At 35.9% G+C, this 24,321-nt stretch overlaps 1 protein-coding gene across 10 annotated transcripts in view; it reads right to left on the reverse strand.

The window, feature by feature from the left end:
* Positions 1–650: 650 nt before the first annotated feature.
* Positions 651–24,321, reverse strand: part of PHTF1 (putative homeodomain transcription factor 1) — a 72,047-nt gene continuing 48,376 nt past the window's right edge. For 7 of the 10 annotated variants that reach the window (XM_072425886.1, XM_072425877.1, XM_072425894.1 and 4 more), the window contains 6 exons: positions 15,060–15,191; positions 14,874–14,960; positions 12,021–12,176; positions 10,032–10,127; positions 5,997–6,122; positions 651–2,499 (listed from right to left, as the gene is read on the reverse strand). In XM_072425886.1, the coding sequence (XP_072281987.1) occupies positions 2,479–2,499; positions 5,997–6,122; positions 10,032–10,127; positions 12,021–12,176; positions 14,874–14,960; positions 15,060–15,191 (618 nt within the window). In that variant the 3' untranslated portion in view covers positions 651–2,478. Of the gene's footprint in view, positions 2,500–5,996; positions 6,123–10,031; positions 10,128–10,823; positions 10,874–11,101; positions 11,197–12,020; positions 12,177–14,873; positions 14,961–15,059; positions 15,192–24,321 lie in introns of those variants that run through there. The other 3 variants (XR_011922680.1, XM_072425918.1, XM_072425929.1) reach the window with 3 other exon arrangements.

The following is a 24,321-nucleotide window of genomic DNA, read 5'->3' on the forward strand; positions in this document are numbered from 1 at the left end:
CTTCTTAATTTTTTATAACATTAAACACATCACCTTTAGAGAAGCTTTATAGTTCCTCTGGAAAAACATTTCTACCGTTCAACAAAGTCAAGCCTATTTTTTTATCACTGTGCAGTGGCTCAGGGCAGTCATAACTAGGCAATTTTCTTTACCCAGGACAAAAGCTGTACGAGCAACCTCTATAAAAAGGATTTTTTTTATCTTGCACTAACAGTATGAGGAAGGAATGGCAGCATTTACAGGTGCCGCATCAGCTTTTATCCTGTGATGTACAGTGATCTTGATCTGATCTTGATGTGAGACCATAGGGAAAATGTATGATTTTATTTAAGTGTTTCTCAGCCCTCTCTTTAGGCAACTTTATGGTCACATAAGCACTAATGAAATTAAATGACCTTTACCTTAATGGTGCCATTTTTTCTATAAAAATTGCATTCGAGCATCTGTGGAACAATATATTTCAATAACCACAGGGACGTACTTTTGTGCAAAAATATATAAAATGTAATATATAAAAAAAGGGTCTGGTGCAATCCAATTGCTTGTTATAGATCATTTATCTAATTCTCGTCCCACTAGTTTTTCTAGGTAAACTGTTTCATATTCATATATAATTGCACTCACTTAATCAAGAACCACAGTAAAACATGTTCATAGCTAGAAAACTATTATTTATTATTATTATTAAGATACAACCACACTTGTCATTGTAGTGTTTATCCATAATACTTCATTGTAGTATTGGTTTCCAGTAAAGTCAAAAGTAAACTGACCCTAATGTCCATTCCATAACACTAGCAAGGAAAAGTTTAATTTTGGTAACTAGCTATCTTAGTTGCCAAAAAAAAAAAAAAAACTTAGAGCCATAAACATAGCAGCCATAAGAAAGCAGTTTCAAGTCAAATGAGCTTCAAGCAACTAAATCTGCAGCATATTATTGGCAGGTTCTACTACCTTTCGGCAAAAAAGGAAAGCATGGAAGATTGCCCTTTTTTTCCAGTTTTATTTTAGTGTATTTTTGTGTATCTTCTGCCTCCCTCTAGTTTTGGACATAGTGATTAGAAACTGTGTCTGATGCCCATTGCAAGGTATGTTCTTGCTGACTACATTTCCCTTCTTTTTTTCCTGGATGGCATCTGGAAACCAGAGAAGACATTCACATCACTAACCCTCTGCTTTCCCTGAATAATTCAGGGAAAACAGCATATCAGGCAGAGAAATTCCCAACTCTCAACATCTCATGGAGACCACCATCTAATAAATTCACCATCCCAACAATGCAGACTAGTGAAGGTTTCATTAGCCCTCCATTCCCTTTGCACATAATTCTACCCACACACAATTTTGCTTTTACACAGGGAGGCCCTCTCTGACCAACAACTTGTTTAAGCCAGCAATTGGCAATCAGACATTTTTATTAAGTTGTAGGACAGCACAGTGGCCCAGACGTTCTGGTCTTTGTAGTGCTGGGTCCCAGGTTCAAATCCCGGCCAAAGCACCATCTGGATGGAGTTTGCAGGTTCTCCCCGTGTTTGTGTGGGTTTTCTCCGGGTACTCAGATTTCCTCCCACATTCCAAAAACATGCAATTAGGGTAATTGGTTTCCCCTCAATATGACTTTAAACTGTATGGACTATGGTAGGGACATTGTGAGCTCCTTTGCGGGACAGCTAGTGACATGACTATGAAATGCTGCAAATTATGCTGGCACTTTATAAATATAAGATCATAATAATAATAAAAAAAATTGTAAAGCAGAAGGTCCAGCTTGCCCTGCAGGACTCAATGGACACCATTCTGAAGGTACACCTTGGCTTTAGTTCAGTTGCATATCAGATTGAAGGCTATGTACACAGCATAGGTGGACACCATCAAAGTATGGTCTTGCAGTCCTGAGCAACTGGAAGTCACATTAATTGATACATTATATGTTTGAAATAAAATCCAGGACCAACAGTAGAAGAACATAGGACAGGTTATGAACATACTGCTTGAGAAAATTATTATTTTTTTACTTTCCACACTTACATAAATGCACTAAAACATAATTCAGTGTATTACCCAAGCATCTGCATTCCAAGAAAGACAAGAAAATAACGCTTTGGCACAACTGCAGTTTTGCATTCTATCCCATTTAGTTAAACAATTCAATAGACATTCAATAGTGCATTTTAATCCAATGCATGCCTAATAATCCCTTGGAAATACAGTACTTATTATTTAAAAACTCATTCTTTACAAATTAATAAATATATTTATCATATTTCTCCAGTATTTTTTCATAAAATAGATAAAATTTCTGCTATAAAATTTTATTTGACATATGTGAAGTAAGGTCTAGGCTTGAATACAGATTTTCATAGTTCCTGTACATGCAAAGCTTGTAGAATGCAGTGCAGATGCCCAAGCTTGCCTGTGAATGCCGGGGTTCCAGCATTTACTCCAGTGTGCATAGATATCTTCTTCCATTGTAGAAGGTCAAGGTTTAATTTTCCATAGCTGTGAAATGATTTTCAAAAGTAAGGTAAATTATTTTTTCTGGATGAACATACTTTACACCACATAAAGGATTAACAAACAACATGTATTTAAATGAATGAGGATCATACAAAGAACTTGTTTGAATCATAAACAGAGCTTCATATTTGCATACAACCATCAATATGGGACATATCCCTTAATATTCACTAGGAAATAATCCAACCATATGACAGCCTAAGAATGTACAGTGGTATTGGTTTTGTATTTCTGTCATTCAAGTCCTAAGATTGCCTGCACACACACCTGTCAGCATGTTCACACAGCCAATCGCCCTATCACTGCATTATCAGATTGCTTGAGAATACTTTTGTTTATCCAAACATCTTCAATTCAAGAACTACTTCCCCATTTTCTTCTTCTGACTATTATATTCCTCACCTAACATTCTACTGCAATCTCAATGTATCCCCTGAAGAAGCCTATCAGTGAAACGTGCGAGAAGTTCTTTCTGTTTATGGCATTTACTTAGGTGTTTATTGTCTAGTTGACAGGTATCACCCCAATGATGGTTTACATGGGGCTGTTTTATCTTGACACCCATAAATTTGTGATGATGTGATTTGCACTTTGATTCACTGTACATATGCTGAATGCTAAACACAATCCAACTCTTGCCGCATGAAACCCCAGCTTTCTTCTTTCTTTAAATTTATTTACTCCTAAAATTTTGGGACCAGCAACTAATAAGTTACTAGTATAAGAAGGGTGTCAATCTCCTTGTTTGCTCTCTAGGCAGTCAAATAGCATGGAATAGTTTATTAGGATAATATATAGCAAATAAAACCCAGACTGGAACAGATCAAGCCTCCATCTTCTTTGGTGCAATCCCATTCATACTATTACTGCAAAGAGACCCAGAAGATTGGCATACTATGGCTTATCATATGGAAATGACCATAATATTTTAAAAAAGGTTTATGAATGACATTTTTATCAAGGTACCCTATGAACAACTGTTTGATTCATATAGTTATACCATTTTCACTTTCTTTATTTGTGCTTGGTAATAAAAATGTTTATAAGAATACTATCCAATAGCTAAGATGTTATGATCCCTTTATCTATTGTCTATTTTCTCAAGGGAACTGCCACTAACTCACTATGCTACAAACAATATTGCTCGATAATTAGTAATAACAGGGACACCCACTGTTGTGCAGCACATTGAAGAGTAACAAGAAATTGAGAAAATGCTAATAAGGAAAACTAATGAGTTATATAAAAAAATATATATATACCAATATAGAAATCATTGCAGAAAAAACAACTAAAGTCAAACTCCAGAGTTCATTAAAAAAGTTAAGCTGATAGACATTGAGCAGTAAAAAAACATCAATTATTAGCAGTATAGATTATTAGCTTATTTTATTAAATTGGGTCACGTGGTACAAATCAGAAGGTCCAGTCTGTAAAAGTGTACCCCAAATCAGACTGCCAGTGTATTGTAACCAGAACCATAGGAATCACCTACATTAGCGGTGGACCACCACCAGAAAATTTGGTGGTCCGAGGCTCTGGCCGGTGCGCCCCCCCACGGCATCAGGAGAGGGGGAGGTGCAGCAGGCAGAGCCGCAGACCATGTCCCCCATATAGATCGCTGGCTCAGAGAAGATGGTTGTTTGTGTCTCTGGACGGGCTCTGAAATTATGACGTCACTATGGGGGAAGTCCCCTTTGAGTGACACTTGGATCCCCGCACATGCGGGTTCCGAAGCAGGTAAATTTAGTGGTCTGTGGGTCCAAAAAGGTTGGTGACCACTGACCTACATGGGCAGCCAAGAGGAGAATCTTGGCTTATTTTAATAATAGTTTAGAACAGGGTTGTCCAATTCCAGTCCTCAAGAGCACAAATCCACACACATTTTCAGCATTTCTCTTAGTAGGAAATTTACTAAGAAACTGTTTACAAGGAATAAGAAAGTTACTAATTACCTAATATGAAAATCCTGCCCTACATGTGGCCGTCGAAGATTGGATCTGGACACCCTTATTTGGAGGCTCCATGGCACAATCGGCTCCACAGCCTGACGGGCAATAACAGGGTGGTACCAAGACTATAATTTTTCCTATTTTTAAAGAGCTCAAGTCTCAAATGTGAGAAAATTTCATTTTTTATATATAAATGTCACAGGGATCTATTTATGTATAAAGCAGGGAATCGGACATTCCCTTTCAATGGCAGTAATTGGTTCCCACCAAGGAATGCTTGAGGGAATGTCAGTTTCCCTGTTTCATAAACAGAGCCCATAGTGTTCTATTTGTACATCCTATTTACCCATCTGTAAAATATTATTTTTTGAAATAGAAAAAAATGCAAGAATTGGATACCTGCAGTGTGCAGTATACTGGATTCCTCCTGCAGTCACTGGGGTATCTATAATTGGAGGCTGAGGCTGTGTGCAGGAGAACCGCTTCTAAAACTGAACACAACCTCACCATAAGCAAACAAATGGAGCCGGGGCTGTGATCTATAGCTGTTCTCTGAACACGGGCACAGCTGTCATTTTACTTTGCCTAAGCCTGTGTGCATGAGAACTGCTCCTGATCATTGCCTCGGCAAATGTTAACAAAGAGAGTATAGGCTGTGTTTGGGAATAGTTCTCCTGCACACTGCCTTAGGCGAAGTAAAATGACAGCTCAGTCTATGTACAGAGAACTGTTTCCGATCACAAGCTCAGTTCACTTTATTTACAGCTGCTGAGGTTCTGATTGGGAGCAGTTCTCTTGTCGAGTGCATTTCTGGCACATCAACAGGTATTTTTTTTTCTTGTAGGGTTTATAAAGGAATGAAACATAGGGAAATGTATATGTATGGCAAAGATGCACTGCATGTTTTTCTTTTTAATTTTGCCCTGACATACCTAGTCACATTCTTCATGCATAGAAATGTTATACAAGTTGGCTGAGAAAAAGTTTGTATTGTGATATTTCTACACAAATGACTAAAATATGATGTTATCTTTATTGATTATATTTATGTAAGGGCCAAAATTCATGACCCATAGGATCTCACAATATAAAAGTCCCTAGATCTCACTGACAAAAAGTGTCAGCATGCTGTACAGAAAAACTTTTTCCCTCTCTGCAGAAGAAGTGGTCTCTCTGCAGGGTTCCAAAATGCTGAGTCAGACCTGCAGTATATCTCGGCCAAAGATTATGCTCCCTGCTGATTTAAGAACTCGGATTTGGCAGGGAAGGGGATGTGTCAGACTTGTGCATAGAAAGCACTGCTTCCCCACATAGATCTCGTAGCAACCTGGCCTTTCCACACAAAAAGAACTGCAAGACTTTCCATACTACAACTTTTAATTACCTGTGATGTATATAGCTTTAGGCTTTAAACAAGCGGTCCAGTTTTATTTGGTTTAGTCTTTTTGTATGTAGAAGTGCACAAATATTTTATAGCAAAACTCAAAGTAAAAAGGTAGGAAAAAAAATGTACTAATAAAGACTCACTCTGATATTGAATCCCAAAAGATCACTTATAACACCAGATACTGCAGAAAGAATCACAACCCGTGTTATGTTATAAATTAAAGGGTTCATCGCAAGTCCATACAGCCTGAAAGGGGTGTCAATTTCCTGCGACAGAAACAAAAATGTTGTATATTATTTGTAGGCTTGTGGATGCTGGTACTATTCTCATATTACTGAGTTTAGCATAGCAATTAAACGTTCTGTAATTCACTCTGAGCATTTCAGTATGATCAGCACATGCATCCTCCCACTTGGTGAACTCAATATGTCATTAGCACAGAAAAATATTTGGCTTGGTGCCCTGCTCACAGAAGAGTTGATGCATTTTTATGTATTTCCTATTTACCGGTGTTAATATTTTCTTACATTATTTGGCTCCAAATAAAATAGCTAATAATAATAATTATTATTATTTATATACTTACATATAAACCAAGATTTGTTTCCCCTCAAAATGCTATTAGAAAAAGAATCTTGGTTTATACTTGGGTCACACAGTAGATGGCACTGTGTCTTCATGTAATTGTGTAACAAATTCTTGCCATTGGAGACATTGGGCTTGAATATTTTACACACTTTACATGAGGAAACAGCGACATCTATTGGTGGCCATCAAGCAAGCATGCACAAAAGATCATTTTAATTTTATTATGTTTCTCCTGTAATAAGGGGAAAACCTTAAAACATTTTTTTTAAATCTAACACATCAATGATGTGTTGATTTTATTGGCTCAGATTGATTTTATTGGCTTTTCTATTATGAATGAAAATATGAATATAATTATATTAATATAAATGCAAGCAGTGATGGCTGCATTTTATGCCCTGGGTTTTAAACTTGAAATAAAGTTGGTTTCCTGTATTCTCAGATAAAATAATAAAATGGTACCATGGTTTATATTTAGGGTTTCTTTTTGGATTTGTTTATATTCAATTCTACACCTGTACAGTATTAGTATCATTATTATTTAGGAGTTTTTAGGAGAATGGTCCTGTAAAAACTGACAAAGCCACGGCTAGGTATTAAAAATGTAACATATATATATGCATAAAACTTCAGTTTTACAGCCATATTAGGCACAATCCTATATGAGGAACACTATTCTGACAATAGATCTCCAACACAAAAGCATACAGTGCATACATGTGCCTAATAAAAATAATGAAACATAATACAATGTACACAAATATATGTAGTAAATCATGCTGATTGCCTCTTTAACAATTTTACATAACTGAACCAAGCATAATGATTGCTATTAAGAGAAAATTGTTTAAATGTAAAAAGTTTATCTTTTTAAAGGTATTTCAGCGCTGCATACTATTTGCAGTATATGAAATCGATTTTTTTTTACTTGTCATTCTTTTCTTTTTTTTTTTTTTTTGCAACATCTCTGTCTACAAAAAAAATCAGTTAATAGTTATCTCCATTGCATTATGCAGCAACTGTGTTTTTCTTTTAAAATTCTTCAAATGCAAGGTGATCTTGCCTATACATGTCCTAATAATCTCCTCACATATATTGCAAATGAAATTCAAGGTTTGAATGCTCTTTTTGCTGATTGTTGATTTTTATTGCAGCTGATATAGTTACAATGCTATAAGAGTACACTATCACCCCCTGTGGGTAACAGTGCATTCTACTACTTTATTGCTGTATAGGCTTTATAACAAGATGATTCACATTTTTAAAAAGAACAGATATTCTTTACAATCAATTGTAAATCTAGCACCAAGTTATTGCCACTAAATCTTATTTTCTAACCTGCACTAGAAGAAAAATTGCTGAATCTATGGGTAACACCGACTTGTTTTTGCTCTATTTTTATACAGCCATTTTCCAATTTAATATATTGATTAGCATCAAGCAACACACTCTCTATATGAGCTCTATAAACCTTCTCCTCTGCCTTTTACTTTGTTAGCTGCTATATGTTCGGTTATGGCTCATAATTGTATAATATCAGCTTCTCATTTATAACTTGTTTTACTGAGCATTTTTTTAAACTTTCAGCTCATGTGCATGGGAAACGATGAATTCAATATGAAAATAAAAATTATATATTCAGGCATATGTGCGTTACCTATTTTTACACCTATCTGGAATTCAACTTTAAATCAACAATTGGTTATAGAACAGTAACAGTACTGCAGTCTGTGTAATGTTGATGTATACTCCTAATATTTAATGCAGTGTGTATAATACCCCATAATGTTACTTCCCAATGGTCTCTAAGCAGAGCTCTTTGACTCATATTCTTTCTTGTTTTATTTCTTAGTACAGACTACAAAATTTATTCCAGAAAGCATTTTCAAAGAGCACACATCTGTGCTTTCGGCTTTAAACGTCATTCATAAAAATGCAATATTAATATGCAGTGATTCTGCCCTCTGTAATTTCAGCTTGAACCCCTCTACTGCATCCAAGGCTAGATTTCTGCATTTCCAACAAAGACCCTGACCCAGAGGGATGCTTAGCCAGGTCATCACAGAGCCATTAACATATTCTGTTGCTAACTAGCAGAAAAACATTCCTCTGTACAAGAAAACAAATCAAAACTGCTGCCTTAGCTGCCACTGCAATCCAGCAATTTTTGCTAGTTGTTGTACTTATCAATTACCAACTAGGCTCATATACCCAATCCTGAAAGTGCAATAATGATAAAGTGACTATATTCTGTAATGTTTTGTGGAATTATAGATATACATATAGTGAGCGGTAAAGTTGTCAATTTAGTATCTTTTTTTTTTCCCTGCTACCTTGGCTAGAAGTGCTTGGCATGGCATCTGATTTTGTTATGGTAATACTAAAGCCAAATGACTACGGTAGATGCGGCAGCACAAGTCAGTTTGCCAAGGTGGACATAAAGTATAAATATGGTTTTGTCATTTTCTTGCATTGTCAAGGATCTCTCCAATGGAAGTCCCATAAATTAAAGCGTACCTAAACTTTTTTTGTGTTTTTTTAGTGCAACACTCTTTATTAAAAAAAGAATGAATGGGGCGCAAAGCATCTCAGGATACCTATGTCAGGTATCCCGGGACGCTCTTGGGTGCTCCTTCTGCGCATGCCCGAGATGCTCAGGGAGCATTCTTTAATGGAAAAATAATTTGCCAATCTCACGCATGCGCAGTGAGATCAGCAAGTTTTTTTTTCCAACCTACGTCACCCAACCTCGTGCCTGGGTCGGGTGACGTAGGAAGAAGAACTGGAAGAAGAGACGAAGATGCAGCACCCGGCTCGTGGACTGATGCCAGGACGATGCGAGACCCCAGTGGAAGAGACCTCCGGATGGTCCAGACTGCCCTGCTGGATGGAAGGTAAGTGTATTTTTTTTTTTTTTTTTTTTTTTTTATGCAGTTTTGGGTTTAGTTTCTCTTTAAAACTATTATTAATCTGTATGGAAAAAGATAATACTTAAGGAAGTCGTCTGAAGTTTCTAGCAGGGATTTCTTACAATTGGACCAATATGGATTTATGAACAACTAGCGTTTTGCTTCTTCCTGTGTATCCACTCAATAATTAATTATCATTTTGTGCTGGATTTAGCTTTTAACATAGTACAAACAGCATTGCCAAGGAATAGCCTATGCCATCTAATTAGAAATCTGCTGTTAGTAGACTAAACATACAAACTGCTAAAAGGCTGATGTTCAACTGATTTTAGCACAGCACAGCAAGTACCCCAGTATCACCATTTAAAGGGTTACAAAAAACAAATACAAACAAAAATTGTTTATTTCTTTTAAAATATTATTTCAAGTTTTGTATGTGCAACAGCACACTTGGACAAATTGGGTATGAAGCTGGGTAATCCAGCAAACCTAGAATGGATTTCATAAAATCATTTCCTTTATTTGACAAATGTTTTTAATCCTTTAAACCTATTCCAGTTGTGCTGGATGACCAAATTTCTGTCATGGTAGACTATCCTCCCCTGACAATTTTCTTGGCATGGCATTTTCCTAAATATCTATTATTATATTCTATCATCTTTGCTTTTATATACTTACTTTAATGAGTTTGGAAGACAATTTTAGGACATTATTTACAATCGTTAGCTGTTCCTTCTTGTTTGGTTTCTTTTCCATTTTCAGATAGAGATTGATCTGTAGAGTAAATGGTAATAGTTACAATGTCAAGTATCACACACAATTGTACTGTGCTGTGCAAACATGCACATACATTGAAACAAAGTATATATTTAGCCAAGGACACATTTGTTGAAACAGTATCAGCAAAGTAAAGCTGCGTACACACGTCCAATTTTTATAGTTGGAAATGAACAACGAACGACCGATTGGCCAAAAATCGTTTGTAAAAAAAGTAACCAACGACGCCGACGAACGAGGATAGTCGTTGGAAATGAACGACCGGACCGGCGGATCGGATTGGACGACGATCGTTGACCATCTATCGTGTGTACGGTCGTTCAGTGATCGTGCATGTTCTGAGCATGCGCCATGAACGAACATTTGATCGATACAGGCTATATTGTGTGAGTGTATGTGTATATATATTCATACATATATATATATATATATATATATATTCATTCATATATATTCATATATATATATATATATATATATATATATATATTCATATATACTGTGTGTGTGTATATATACGTGTGTACAATATCTTTGAACGATCGTGTCGTTATCTGTATGTACAGGATCGGTGCTATACGATCGTTCGCAGATATCATGCAGGATCGTTCGTCGTTCGTTTACAAACGATAATATTTGGAAGTGTGTACATAGCTTTAAGCAAATCAATTGTGAAAAGATATAAATTATTACTTAATTTGCAAAGATGTCCTATATTGGTCTGTGTACAGTTGTTGGTACCCCTGGAAAAGATTATATATCATTATATTGGAGTGAATTTTTTGAACTAGCAGATTTTATTATCACATCTCACCAATTGTGCAATCAATCATTTGGCTTATTTATCTGGAGAAAGTCACTGTGATCATTGGTATTGTTTGCCCCACAGTGATCATAGACCAGTGAAAGAAAAGGAGAAATTTGTCTGAGGATATTAAAAAGAAAATTGTTAAATACAAATGGTATACGACCATTTCCATGCAGCTTGATTCCCCTACGGCAACAGTTGCAAACATTTTCAAAAAAGTTTAGGGTCCATGAGACTGTGGCCAACCCCAAGAACATGCTGCAAAAACAATATAGACCCTAGAATTGTAATTTCCATCTGTCGTAGGGATTGAAATAATCTGTTGAATCAAAACTGTACATCAGAGAATAATCAGTAATGGATGCCGATTATTTTTCTCAGTTTCATGTTATTTCAGAGACAGTTGTAGGGCCCTCTTTTTTTGTGGAGTGGTACCAACACATTAAATTTGCACTATACAATGCAATACTATAGGAAATAAATAATTATCTATGTACAATGTAGCACGCACCCACTAACATATAAATATATTACCATACAAAATCAGCAAGGTTATATTATTATATTTTTAAAACTAAAATCACGACCCATACTACCCAACTACCCATATGACTGTGTAACGTTCCTGAACTGGCAAATGGAACAGAAAAAAAAGCTTTTTGTATTGAGAACTATTTACTCAAACTGAGCAGAAAAATAACTGAATATTAAAAGGCTTTTAAAGCCCCAATGAAACTCATTTTTACACCTGTAATGAAGTAAGGCTGGAAGTATTCACTATATTTTCATTTAGGGTAAAATACCCAGTGCTGGTTATATGTCAGAACACAGTTCTCCAGGTCCCCATTGATTTAACATATCCCCTGCATAGTGCTCCAATCAACAGTACTCATGCTTCCTGAGCAATGCTTTTATTGGAATACTGTGTTTAGACCAAGTTGGACACATATGTGAACTGTTATCCAATAAGCGGTTTATCTTGTTTTGTGGCCTACATTACTTTAAATCGGGTTGGCACAAACCATATGACCTGATAATGATAGTAGAATATTCTGATTTAAATGTTGATCATTATTTCTTACCTCCTCAGTTAGAAGTATTGAGACATTGCTATACTTCTTGTTGGTCTCTGAACCCAGGGAAGTTAGACGTAGGAGAAAGATGAGCAGAGCTGCTTCCCAAATCAAAAACTCCCAGTTATACAGATAACTTAAAAAGGTTTTATGTCCATTCAGAACCTAATTTGACAAGGCAAACAGGCAAATAAAAGTTCTGTACTGTTTAAATCATCAACATATTTACTGCCTACAACAGTCAAGAAGTCCACTATAGAAATAATTATTGTACTGCTCATGCACAGATAAAACAAGTTATCGTCATTAATCATGGTTGGATAGCTCTGACTAGTTGATTCTAGTTTACAGCTATTCAAACGTCAATCTAGAACAGTCTGAGTTCTGATCGAACATTACCAACATACCTGTTATAGCTGTTGAATAATGACAGCTGTTGATCGAACTGGCGTATACTTGTCACTGAGAGGTATAGTATAGCCTATTAAAAAACTTGCAATTTCCAAATCTAGATTTCATCAATAATCCAACCAGATTCTGCATTTGAAATTTTGTTTTCTGAGCCTCTCTTTCCCAAAACCATGAACATGTTCACGACTATCAAGATCAAATTTACTTTCTCAATAACTAAAAGGGCTATTTTAAAGAAATTTGAAAACATGTCATTAACTCCACTAACTTAAATTTTATTCCAGCCCTTTACTGTATGTAAAAATGTAAAACTTTAGCTTGCATTTCTGGAATGGCCTGTTTTAGAATACAGCAAATCTTTTACTCGGATTTGATTTGCTACAATTTGCAAGGTTTCTTTAGGTTTCGTGATTCGTCCTGTTTCTTTTTTATTTTTTGTCCCCGTGTTTTTATATCACCAGCATAAGTTAACGTTGTTTAAATATTTGGCAACAGACTCACTGACAGTATGCTGCTGTACAATTTCCTGATAAGCATGAATTCATCAAAACCTCAATGACTGCAAATTTTCCAGGCTGACAACTAAACTAAGCAAATGCACACTTTGCTGGCTCAGATGGGTTTAGGTCTTGGTGTTTGTCTGTTTTGGTTTTAAGAACACTGGATCATTAGTGGTTAGGAATATTCAAATAACTTTAGAGACGAGAGAATTTTACTTTTATGGAAAGCAGTGACCTTTGCCTGTTTCTAAGTAAAGCAACAGTAGCAACAATTTCTCCTTTCCCAATAGTTCCTGTCTTTCTGCCTTTGAATTGATAAAGGCCAATATCTGTTCATATCCTTCGATGACTATTTCCAGTATTATGTGCTTCAATTACATTTTATAGATGCTTAAGTGAGCTATACTGCACTTCAGCAGAAGGCTGTCATGAAGAACAATGAGATACAGGACATTTTCATCAGTTACCCTAATTGTCTAAATCATATATTTAATAAAGATATGACAATGTAAAATGCTGTATTTTTGCCTAATAAGACTGATGTTGTCATTGTGGCTTAGATGAAGACTAGATAACCTTTAAGAAGATTCATTTTAGGATCCATTTCTGCAGACATCAGGAAAATTCTAATCTAAGCTGTCATTTAATACTGCATTTTATAGCACATGTAACGCTTTTACAGAGTGTTTGGGACACCGCGTTCTCTGGATAAGGTTTCTTTCCATAACGAGAGCTCAAGTTGGCCTCAAAAAGAAGTCATCTACTTGCCCCAAAGCATTCAATAAATCTTTAAAACCTGATATGTTTAAATTTTACTATCACCACTCTATTAGGGTTCCAGATTCATATAAGTTGCTTCCCAAAGTAAGTGCAACAAAAATATCTGGATCTCTCATTTGTGTGGACATGGTACTGCTAGTATTCCAAAAACTGTCTTTGTAGGACTTTACACATTATAAGATGTAACTAAAAGGGACACACAAAAAACAAGTAGAGAAACCAAAGCAGTAACAACTTTACTGTTCTCAAAGTGGTGAAGGATGATGAAAGTTGTCCTACTAATCCTAATTGTTCTTATTTTCTTTAACTTACTCAGCTTTGCATAACAGCCTTACACTGGTGTTAAAGATAAACTTGTATTCTGGTAAAGAGTATTTGAGAGTACCATTAAAAATGGCACATTTATTATCTTAGTCAAGGTGAACAAATATTTGACATTGACAGCTGTATGGCACTGATGAGTTGCAGGTTACTTTGTGGAAAGTTTTTGAATAGACATTTTATTTCTGCTAAGGGCACTTCCTTTTTAATGCTTCTTTTTGGGGTAAAGGGTAAGAGTGATACTGAACTTTTAGTGTAGATGATAATACAATATATACATATGCCTGAATCCAGTCCTCAAAAGCCAAATATAGCTCAGGATTTCTATAAGAACAGTCATTTGATTCCCCCTGCAAAGCACACCTTACTGACTATTAGAGAAATACTAAAAACCATGACCATTGAGAACTAAAGTTGGACACCCCTGATATATATTAACCCCCCTCCTCCTTCCCATCCAATGCCACAGTAAATAAGACTCATTTGACTTCTGGAAAAATGGCAAGCCTTGATTCATCAACTACAATGCTGAATATAGTATTCTAACTACTGCTTAAGGCATGCTAAAATTACATAAAATAATATTAACCTCGTAGAATCCACTTTAGTACATTAAGTGCTGATTTAAGCTCTTTAAATCAATGTGTAATTGCTACCAACATCTAAACTAGCAATTAACAAAGTCATTTTTAAAATTATTAATGAGAAAGCTTATAGTGGTGCTTTGCTTAAACAATTAGGCAACGTATCTGCATCCTAAACAATGAAAGCTAAGTAAAGTAAATAACCTATTCAAACTTTTTAGCAGTCAAAATTTGTATGTTTATGAAATGAAATGGAGAGTACTTACCTGTGCACAGAAAATAAAGGCAATAGAGAGTGTTAATAAATAGACAGATGACACAATGACATCTACTGATCTCTGAGGTCCTCTTCTCTGGCAAGAAAAACAGTACAGATGTGTATTTATTGGGCAATAAAGGCAAAAATAAAAACACATATAGTGGACATAAAAAAATGCAACTTATCAGTTCACCTTCAGATAGGACCGGAGAGATAGCCACATCTTAATGTTCTGCACCTTCTTCAGCCGAAAGTGAGGGATCTCAGACTTTAGTGCTTTTCTAGCAGAGGTCAGGTGACTGAAAAGCTTGGCTATCAAAAACCTCTGCAGGAACAAACAATGTTTCAGTAATGTAAATAATAATGAGAATATTTTATTGAAATAAAAGGCAGCAGTACACAAAGTAATTGTATACTGGATACTTAGATACAGAAACTCATACTCCGTTCACACAAAATTCAATTACCATATAATATAAAGTATAAACCAAGATTGTTTCCCTTAAAATGTCATTAGAAAAAGAAGTGGTTTATACTTAGATCACATCAGTAGATGGCGCTGTGTCCTAATGTAAAGTGTGTAACAAACTCTCCTAAATTACAGTATCATCTATTGGTTGCCATCAACCTTGCACAAAATTATTTTAGAACAAGTATTTCAGTAGAACCAACTCAAAAGTACAAAATACTTTACCTGTAAAATTGGGCAAAGCTCTACAGACTGAATCCATTTGATTTTTTTGCTCCTTTTAGTGTTAATAAATAAATGAACAGTAGCATGCCATAGATGGATGTATTCACACAACTTTATTGCCATTTGTATTGATTACTGCTTTAAATGTTTGCAGTGGTGGCTGCATTTTGTGCCTTATGGTTACACTTTAGTCAAAAAATGTGGCTGTGTTTTCAGGTGAGATTCAGTTAATATTCAGATTGGTTCATGTTAGCATTGGTTTATATTCAACTATGTACAGAATTCTGTGATGATATTTGCATAGTATATCAGTTAGGGTCATTACTCCTAAACATTGGATGGGACATTACACACTGTTTTCTAGGAGCTTTTATATGCTTTCCATTATGATATTTTAAGATTTAAGCACAGCATTCATTTCACCAATTGTTCCAACAGTGAGAATATGGGTAGGTGTGAGATGATCATGTGACCAGCAACATATCATCTACAGCTTGGCCTAGCACTCTGGTCTTTGCAGCTGTAGGTCACAGGTTCGAATCCCAGCCAGGACACTATCTGCAAGGAGTTTGTATGTTCTCTCTGTGTCTCTATGTGTCTACATGAGTTTCCTCCAGGTACTATGGTTTCCTCCCACATCCCAAACAAAATTAAAAAAAACATGCAGTTAAAAAATTAGACTACATTAATGAGATATGGCTTTGGTAGGTACATTAGATTGTGAGCCCCTTGGAGGGACAGTTAATGATTAGACTATGAACTTGTTATAGTGCAACCTAATATGTTGGTGATATAAATACTGGCTAATATTTTAACCTTAGCATTTTTACATGACTTGACAAGTTAAATGATTATTCACATATTTTAAATTAAGATTCCAAACTGCAAGTAAGTCGGCCCATTACCACATACTCAGTGCTGTATGATATATTGCACACTCTTGAATCCTTTCAGATGTGGCACACTACAAGGTGTCTCAATAGAAATAAATTCCCAATGCAAATACTTTTTAAACAAAACCCAGACTGCTCAAATAGAAATATCAAGCTTAACTTTAGGACACATCGTTCATTGGTAAGTTTTCTTGCACTTGGATGTCCATTTTTAGAAAGAAATAATTTACATACGTGCAATTAAATGGACAGAAAATGAACATAAAGTGTATGCACACTGGCATAGATTTGGCAAGGACATGGCTGGGCACTGAGAGGTGACCTAGTTTTTTTGCCTATATGTAGCAGATAAAGGTAAGATCACCAGGGTGAATCTCTAATCTGTCAGGGTTGTGTATTCTCTGAACTAGATGGAAAGAATTGCAGATCTTTTGGCAAGTAGAACAGCTCGTGCATACGTGTTCCAGTGGTGTGTTCAGCCTGGATTTCAGCTTTAAAAGAAGCACACTAGTTATTTAATATAGAAATCTGTGGTAAGGGGATAGGGAAAAGTAACCTAAAAATATTTTTTTTGCTGACTGGCGGTTTTAGCTTATGTACACATCACTTCTTAGGGAGCTGAAGTGAGAACTGTCATGGAACTGTTCCTCATATTAACTCAGCTGGGACACATAGGATTATTGGATTGTCATTGACAGACATCAATTCTCTACAATCATTAGAATTTTTCATCCATGGAAAATCCCAATCTGATTATTTGTTCAGTTTCCAACGTTTGCAGGCCTCATTTCAGTGCAAACTAGGGAATTATTATTATCACAGTGTATAATTTTGTAGTTTTCCTTACACTTGTGGTATGCTCAAGCGATTTGTCATCCATGCTACAGTAATCTTTTTTTCCATGGTGTATTTGAACATTTTTTTCCTCAGCTCACCCTGGCTTTTAAAAGTCACTGTTCACTTGCATTATTAAAAGGCTAACATGACATTTCTTTAGTTTCCTAAATTTACATTTGAAGCTCTACACTGAACTATTTTCTGTGTGAGCCTGTTGGTATCTTATTCATCTTACATCTTGTAATATTTTCCAGAGATATATTACTATGTATCGAAGGTTGCTAAACTCAATTCTGTCTCAGAGGTCTGCTGAGAATTGTCAGCACAATTATGATATGCCTAATAATTTGAAATTAAAGAATGCAATATGCCTTCTTGAAATATAAGCTCCTTACATGTCATCAGTTTTGGGTTATTAGGTGAAGCCAAATCATTTGTAATGCTCCTATAGCTAATCGAACACCCATAACTGCTTCAGTTTAGTTTAGCTACACCCTAATTACTCTTTACATTTTTAATCATTTTTACAGGTTAAAGTATTTTTTACTTTTTAGTTGGTTATGATGAATCACTTGCTCTTAAATGATCTTTTAAGCATTATTGTTAGCCACCACTAGATGGCCCTGCATCTTCATTTAAAGTGTTTAACAAACTCTAACAATGTGTCAAAATGCAAGAGTTTAATATGCATTTTACTTGAGGGCACAGCATTGTCTAGTGGTGTGACCCGAGCATAAACAAAGATTCTTTTTTCTAATGGCCTTTTTAAGGTAAAAAAAAAATCTTGATCTATAATCAGATATATAGAATATCTGTTCTGTTTATGGCTACACGTTTGCTCTTCATGTCTGTGTATGTGCAGCCCCTCACCATCCTGCATAAGCTGCCGTTTTCTCTGCATGTCCTATAGAGGTTCAGACACCTCTCGGGCTACAGGTAATTACCCTACTTCTTACTTTTCCAATATAAGCATGGCACATTTGTTTACATCATGTTATTTCTATAAATATATAAAGGTGTTTCTTTTCAATTCTAAATTTTTTTTACCCCTACATTGTCTGGGATTTGGAACCTAGTACACAGGAATACCAATGTCAAACCTCGAAAATGTAAGTTATTTCCTAATTCTTACATCTATCATTTATTGCTCACTGACACATCAGTTACATTATTGTATTTTATTCATATTTTATTAATTGGAAGTACCCCTTATTTATCTTTATTACCATAAATACACACCACATATATTAACTTATAGCCTACTAGTGGCAATCACTATTTGACACACTATGCTATCCTTTAACACTTGTGGAAATACAATGACGTCTGTAAAGCCATGCTTGTTATACAGACATTCATACCACCATATATTTATATGGTTAATCCTGTCTCTACTTCTTTCTCTTTTTATCTAATTACAATTGATTTTTGTATTTACATTATCAGTATCTGATATTTATGAGGTTTGCAACCACTTAATTTATTACTATGCCTGTTTGTGATTTCAATTGTGTCAATTGCTTGTATATTCTTATGATGTCATATGTTTAATAAAATATTTATGTATGGTCTATAACATATTTAGACCGCATGCAGTACCCGAGTACAATTTTGCTACCGCACAGCTACCCCTGAGAAGCCCCCTACCTGGCGAAACGCATCATGTCCGCATGCTGCGCGAACATTACTACGTTTGTAATGGTAATAGTGGTAGATACACATCTGATTGTGTGTGCCTACACATTTTTTATTTGTTTAGCGCCAACTTGATTGGCTCCTGAACTCGATCAGATGTATGATCATACAATGTTATGCTCCTATTGAATGTTTTCTACTTGATCACTGAATACAAATTGTTTAATTGCCTAAAAAAAACCCTGCTGTCTCACGTATTACTTATATATGTGTATATGGGGTTGGCACTATCCACATAAGGGAACTAGGATTGTTCTTACCCAATACTTATCCATTATCACATCCTCTTTCTATGGCTACATAGGCCAAAAGGTTCTCCTTTTAATAGGAACAATCGATCCTTTATAAGTAGGCTAATCTTTTTGGCATATGTGTTGGCAGTAAAGCTGAGTCTGCTTATTAAATCTGTTCACAACTTCACCTTAATCTTTGTTTAGTGTATCTACACTGTTATTATTACACAGTATTTGTAAAGTGGCAACAAAATATGAGGCGCTACGAAGTCTATAGTCATCTTGAATACAATAGCTTGTAAATTTCTTAGGTTTGGCAGCTATAAGAAAATGTGTATTGACACTTAGGCATACCGGGCAAAAATAGGAAAAAATATAAAAAAAAAAATTCACAAAAAGAATAGAGATCATAAAACCCAAGGGTGTCCATATCCAGATTAAAAAAAAGAGCTGGTTGGAAGAAAATGTTTCCTGTGTATATTTTTAGGACTCTTTTCTCATTTTAAACATTAAAAGTTAGATTCTAACAGGCAGATGTATTGGGACTATGGTGTGGTTAGTGAGGATGAAAAACATGTAATATTTCAAAGATATAAATGCAAAGAGAAACATATTTCAATGTATTTACAGGTAACTAGGGGGCATATTTATAAAGAAGGGGATGTGACCTTCACCAAACATACTTGTGGGTCGTTTGTTTTTTTAATTGTGCTGATTAAGTTTTTCTCTCTCTCTCTGCTTTAAAGCATGGTCCTGTCTGGCAAAAGACTTGATTTTTCTATGCTAATGGAGGAAAAGTTGGTGGAATAAAAACTTGCAATCAGGCAGGTGGGGTTATTTTATTTTAGAAGAGACCTTCTGCAAAAAAAGAACTGCCTGGTCACAATTTTCTGTTTTTCGATATAGTTCTGCTTAAATTCATACCTATAGGTCTTGCCCTTCCACCACCCCGTGAAAAGACAGTGAAAAGTAATTAGCAGACTGATAGCTAACTTCTCAGTTAGGCTGCATACACAGATCAAATCTTTGACGTATGAGATGAATGGTCTTGCTTGTCTTGGGCAAAAATGTGACGTATATAGTGGTCCCTTAACATCATTCATTGAACTTTACTGGCCGATCGATAAACAACCACTGTTTAGTCCTATGAAGGAGAGCACAGTAGGGTGCCACTCCACTAAAAATAACAGCATCGTGTGTACATCACTGATTTGTTCATCTGTGACTGGAATCAATCATGAATTTTTTTTTCCAGGGACTAAAATTCAACGTATGTACATCTTACTCTGCTCCCTTGCCCTATGTCCCTAGTTAGCACATTAGCTCTGCTGCACAATGGACTGGCTCCTGGTCTAAGCTTTTCTGCACATGGGATTGTAAAGGACTGAAACCAAGTCTAATTCAGGTACTAATACTGTTTGCATAAAATAAATACACTTATTAATAGTTATGGATTCTGAGCAACATTAATTTTTGTTTTTCTAAAGACTGAATATTGACCCAAAACTCTTGTCTCAGGCTTTTATAGGCATGTCACTAAGAATATTTCTAACAGTTACTTCTGAATTCCAAATTACATCAGTGTCAGGTCCACTCACCCCAATTTGATTCAACTTAGCCTTCCCACCAGGACTATCCAATAGGTTTTTAAACGAATGGCGCAACGACAGACAATTAGGAGCTTGCCACTTTTTCGAGGGAGGAAAATTTTCTGACAAACAAACATTACTAACAGAAACTGAAGGAGCAACAATCCCGTGGTGAATTTATTTTCAAACAAGAAACTTTTTAACCAATTCAGAGAAATATTCCAGAAAACTCACTCCGAGAAAATGTCGACATCCACTAGCCGACTTAGACATTTGATCTCGGCCATATATAGAATCCTTTCTGAACCCCCTAAGAATTTCCCAGATTCTTCTGCAGACATAAGGAATCCAATTTAAACCTGACATTTACAGAGGAGGAATGGGAAAATAATAATGTTCTAACAGTCAGAGGCTCGCAAAATGTGAACATCCAGGAAAACAACTTCAAAATACGCACACGCTGGTAAAAAGCAGCTTACACTTTACACAAACAAACACCCCACTACAATGGGAACTGTTGGAGATGTGGAGCAGAAGAAGGCACATTTCTTCATATGTGGTGGAGCTGTCCACTTCTCCAACCTTTTTGGTCAGAAGTCATGGATCTGATACCCAAAATCACTGGAATGCTACTCCCTATCTCTCTTGCTCAAATTCTCATATATCATACCCAAAACACACCACATCAATACAAGAAAACCATCATCAGACTACAACATGATATGCAATGGTATTTAATAGTCCCCCTCTTATTATCTAACCTTATTTTTTCTTATCATTCCCTTCACTTGACCATCTGCAATCACATAGAAATAGGATATTTACCTAATTAAGTTTTGAACTTTTAAGTTTGCCGTACTATTTTAATCAACCCAATTTGCAAACTAAATATTGACTCAAGACATTTTGTGTTGACTTTATAATTCTTAATTCTCTTTTTCCATTTTTATCCTCTTGTTATGTTCTACTTTGTCAACTACCTATGGCTACATTTTTTTCTTTTTGTTACTAACCATTCCTAAGTATCCTGTTATTGTATTTTATTTATTATTTCAATAATAAACTGTTTTAAACTTATTTTGAAAAACTTCAATAAAGCTTTTTTCTTAGAAAAACAAATAGTTTTCTAACATCTGAATGGAGTTCAACTTTAGGAAATGCCATGACATATTAGTTTTCGGAAATAACACATTAGTTTATAAAACTCACATAACCTCCTATGCAATCAGTATTCTCCTTGAAGAAAAATGTATTTGCAGCGAGGAGAAAAGGAACCTGAACAAAAAATGTATACAGCTACTGCATCTAAGGGCTGGGGAGTTGAATTATACCTCATTTTTGTTTTTGGGTTTAGATATTCTTTAAAAGCAGCTCCAGGCAAACAAAATGCGAAACCATTTAAAGAACCGATGATGCTATGAAGAAAACACTGCAAAGTGTGTCTATGACCCTGTTTTGTTCTAGCCGCAACAGGCAAAGGGCAACAAAGGGACACACAGATAATTATTGCTTTCACATTTGAAGAATAGTTTGTAATATGGAGCATTTGTGTATAGCTAATATGTTTCCTTTAGACAACAGCTATCCCAGTCTGCCCTCCACCTCTCGGCCATTTCTCAATTTATTCGGATAAAATAATAAAGACAAGACAGGTGAAAGGCAGGGGATTCAGACAGCTGCATGGATACAGGCTAACTGGGCTAATTAGCAACTTCAGGCAGTCTGAAAAATCAATCAGTGTACTGCAAATCCAATCTAGAAAATTGCAATTGTGCAAGAGTAACTCAAGGCAGCAACTTATATAATGAATCAGAGAGCTGCTAATTCAATGTAGGATATATTGCCATCGTGCAGACTTCAGGCAAGAATGAAAGTCTGTGATGATGTGTTGAATGTATGCAGGAAGCATTACTGCTCGGCCTAAAGTGTAACTTCACTTTCAGTGCAAGCTGTCAACAAGACTGACAGCAATTAGCATTTAAAGGAATCCAAAAAAGATACAAATAGAAAGAAAACAAGTGTGCTGGATGGTTCCTGTAAACTTAAAGCTGAACTCCAATCAGATAGGTAAGTATGGAGATAAAATACCTATATAAAAGGTGACACTAAAGCGGAGTAGATATCAAATTTCTGTGGCTGAAAACAATCTTTCTTAATAGTGAGACAGTAGAATGAACAAGCACTGTACAGGCATCGCTGTTCAGTTCTATTGAGAGGGGAGAAGGGAGAATGATGGCAGTCATTCCCACTTGATCATTTAGTAATCCACCACAGCACCCAAGAACCACTGTACACACTCTAGATTTTTACCTTAAACTAGAGGTCAACAAACTCAGGCCTTTAGGACAGATAAGGCCTGGCTGGAAGTTTGTTTTGGCCTATTGTCCTGTGGCCAATCCGGCCTAATGCCGGCCGGCAACCTGCAGCGGAGCCAAACAGCAACAAGTTACCGGAGTTCCAGAGCCGCATGCGGCTCTTGAGCCTCCGTGTGGTGGCTGCCTTCCTTATTTACCTCGGGCGGCGTTAACACTTCCGTCGCGGGGGTTAATAGGGACCATTCCCTCCCCTCCGTATGCATTGCGGCGGAGGAGGAGGATTTCCCTTCATGGGGCATTCCTGGTGAGGCGGAGCCATTAGGGCGGGACTGGAGAGAGAGTCCGGCCTAGTGTGCTCCTGCCTACCCCTGAAATGGCCTAGTGGCCAAAAAAGATTGCTGACCTCTGCCTTAAATCACCAATTATTTGTCTCAGGTGACAATAGCCTACCATATATAAATAGCTTTACAGTAAAAGGAGAAGCAGCACACATATCAACTCGTCTGTATCACTCTGATGTTCCCAGTTTCATTTAACAATATGTTTATTGCACTGCAGAACATTTGAATAAACCCTTGTGCTGCTCCCATTCTCAGCTGTACAGTTGACTTTAAAATGCACATAACAAGTCAAATTCAGGTACATAAACATTAATTGCATTTATAATTTGCTGTAATTAGCATTGGAAAAAAATAACTACATGTGAATTTTACATAAATCTAATAACTTTCTGGAGTTCAGACAATCAGTAAATATACAAATGTACCTACAATGTGTTGTGAAGAGTGAAAATTGCTTATCCAATGGCAAGGGTAACAAATATGTAGATGAAATGTTCAACCCTGCAGATGGATCCAGAATTGGTTTCCCTATAGTAAAATGTCATCAAAGCAGATCTACATTGTATATTTTGTTAGCAATCTTGTGAGCTGTTACACAAGGAGTGTTCTGGAGAAAGGCAGTGAAGAGATCTGCATTCTCTGTAGCTCACAAGTAATAAAAGCAAATGCTTAGTAATTCAGAGCTGTGTTGTCACATCACAGAAAGAATAGGTATGCTATATTTAGACAACAAGGATAAATTCCAGGGGAATGCTCAAAGATTTCAGATATACTATTTTTTACCTTGACATTTGCTTTAAGCACACTTTCATATTAAACTACATTAAAAATTTACAGATACTATTCAGGGGACTTCGC

This window comes from Pyxicephalus adspersus, chromosome 1 (assembly GCF_032062135.1).
Source record: "Pyxicephalus adspersus chromosome 1, UCB_Pads_2.0, whole genome shotgun sequence".
Lineage (NCBI taxonomy): Eukaryota > Metazoa > Chordata > Amphibia > Anura > Pyxicephalidae > Pyxicephalus > Pyxicephalus adspersus.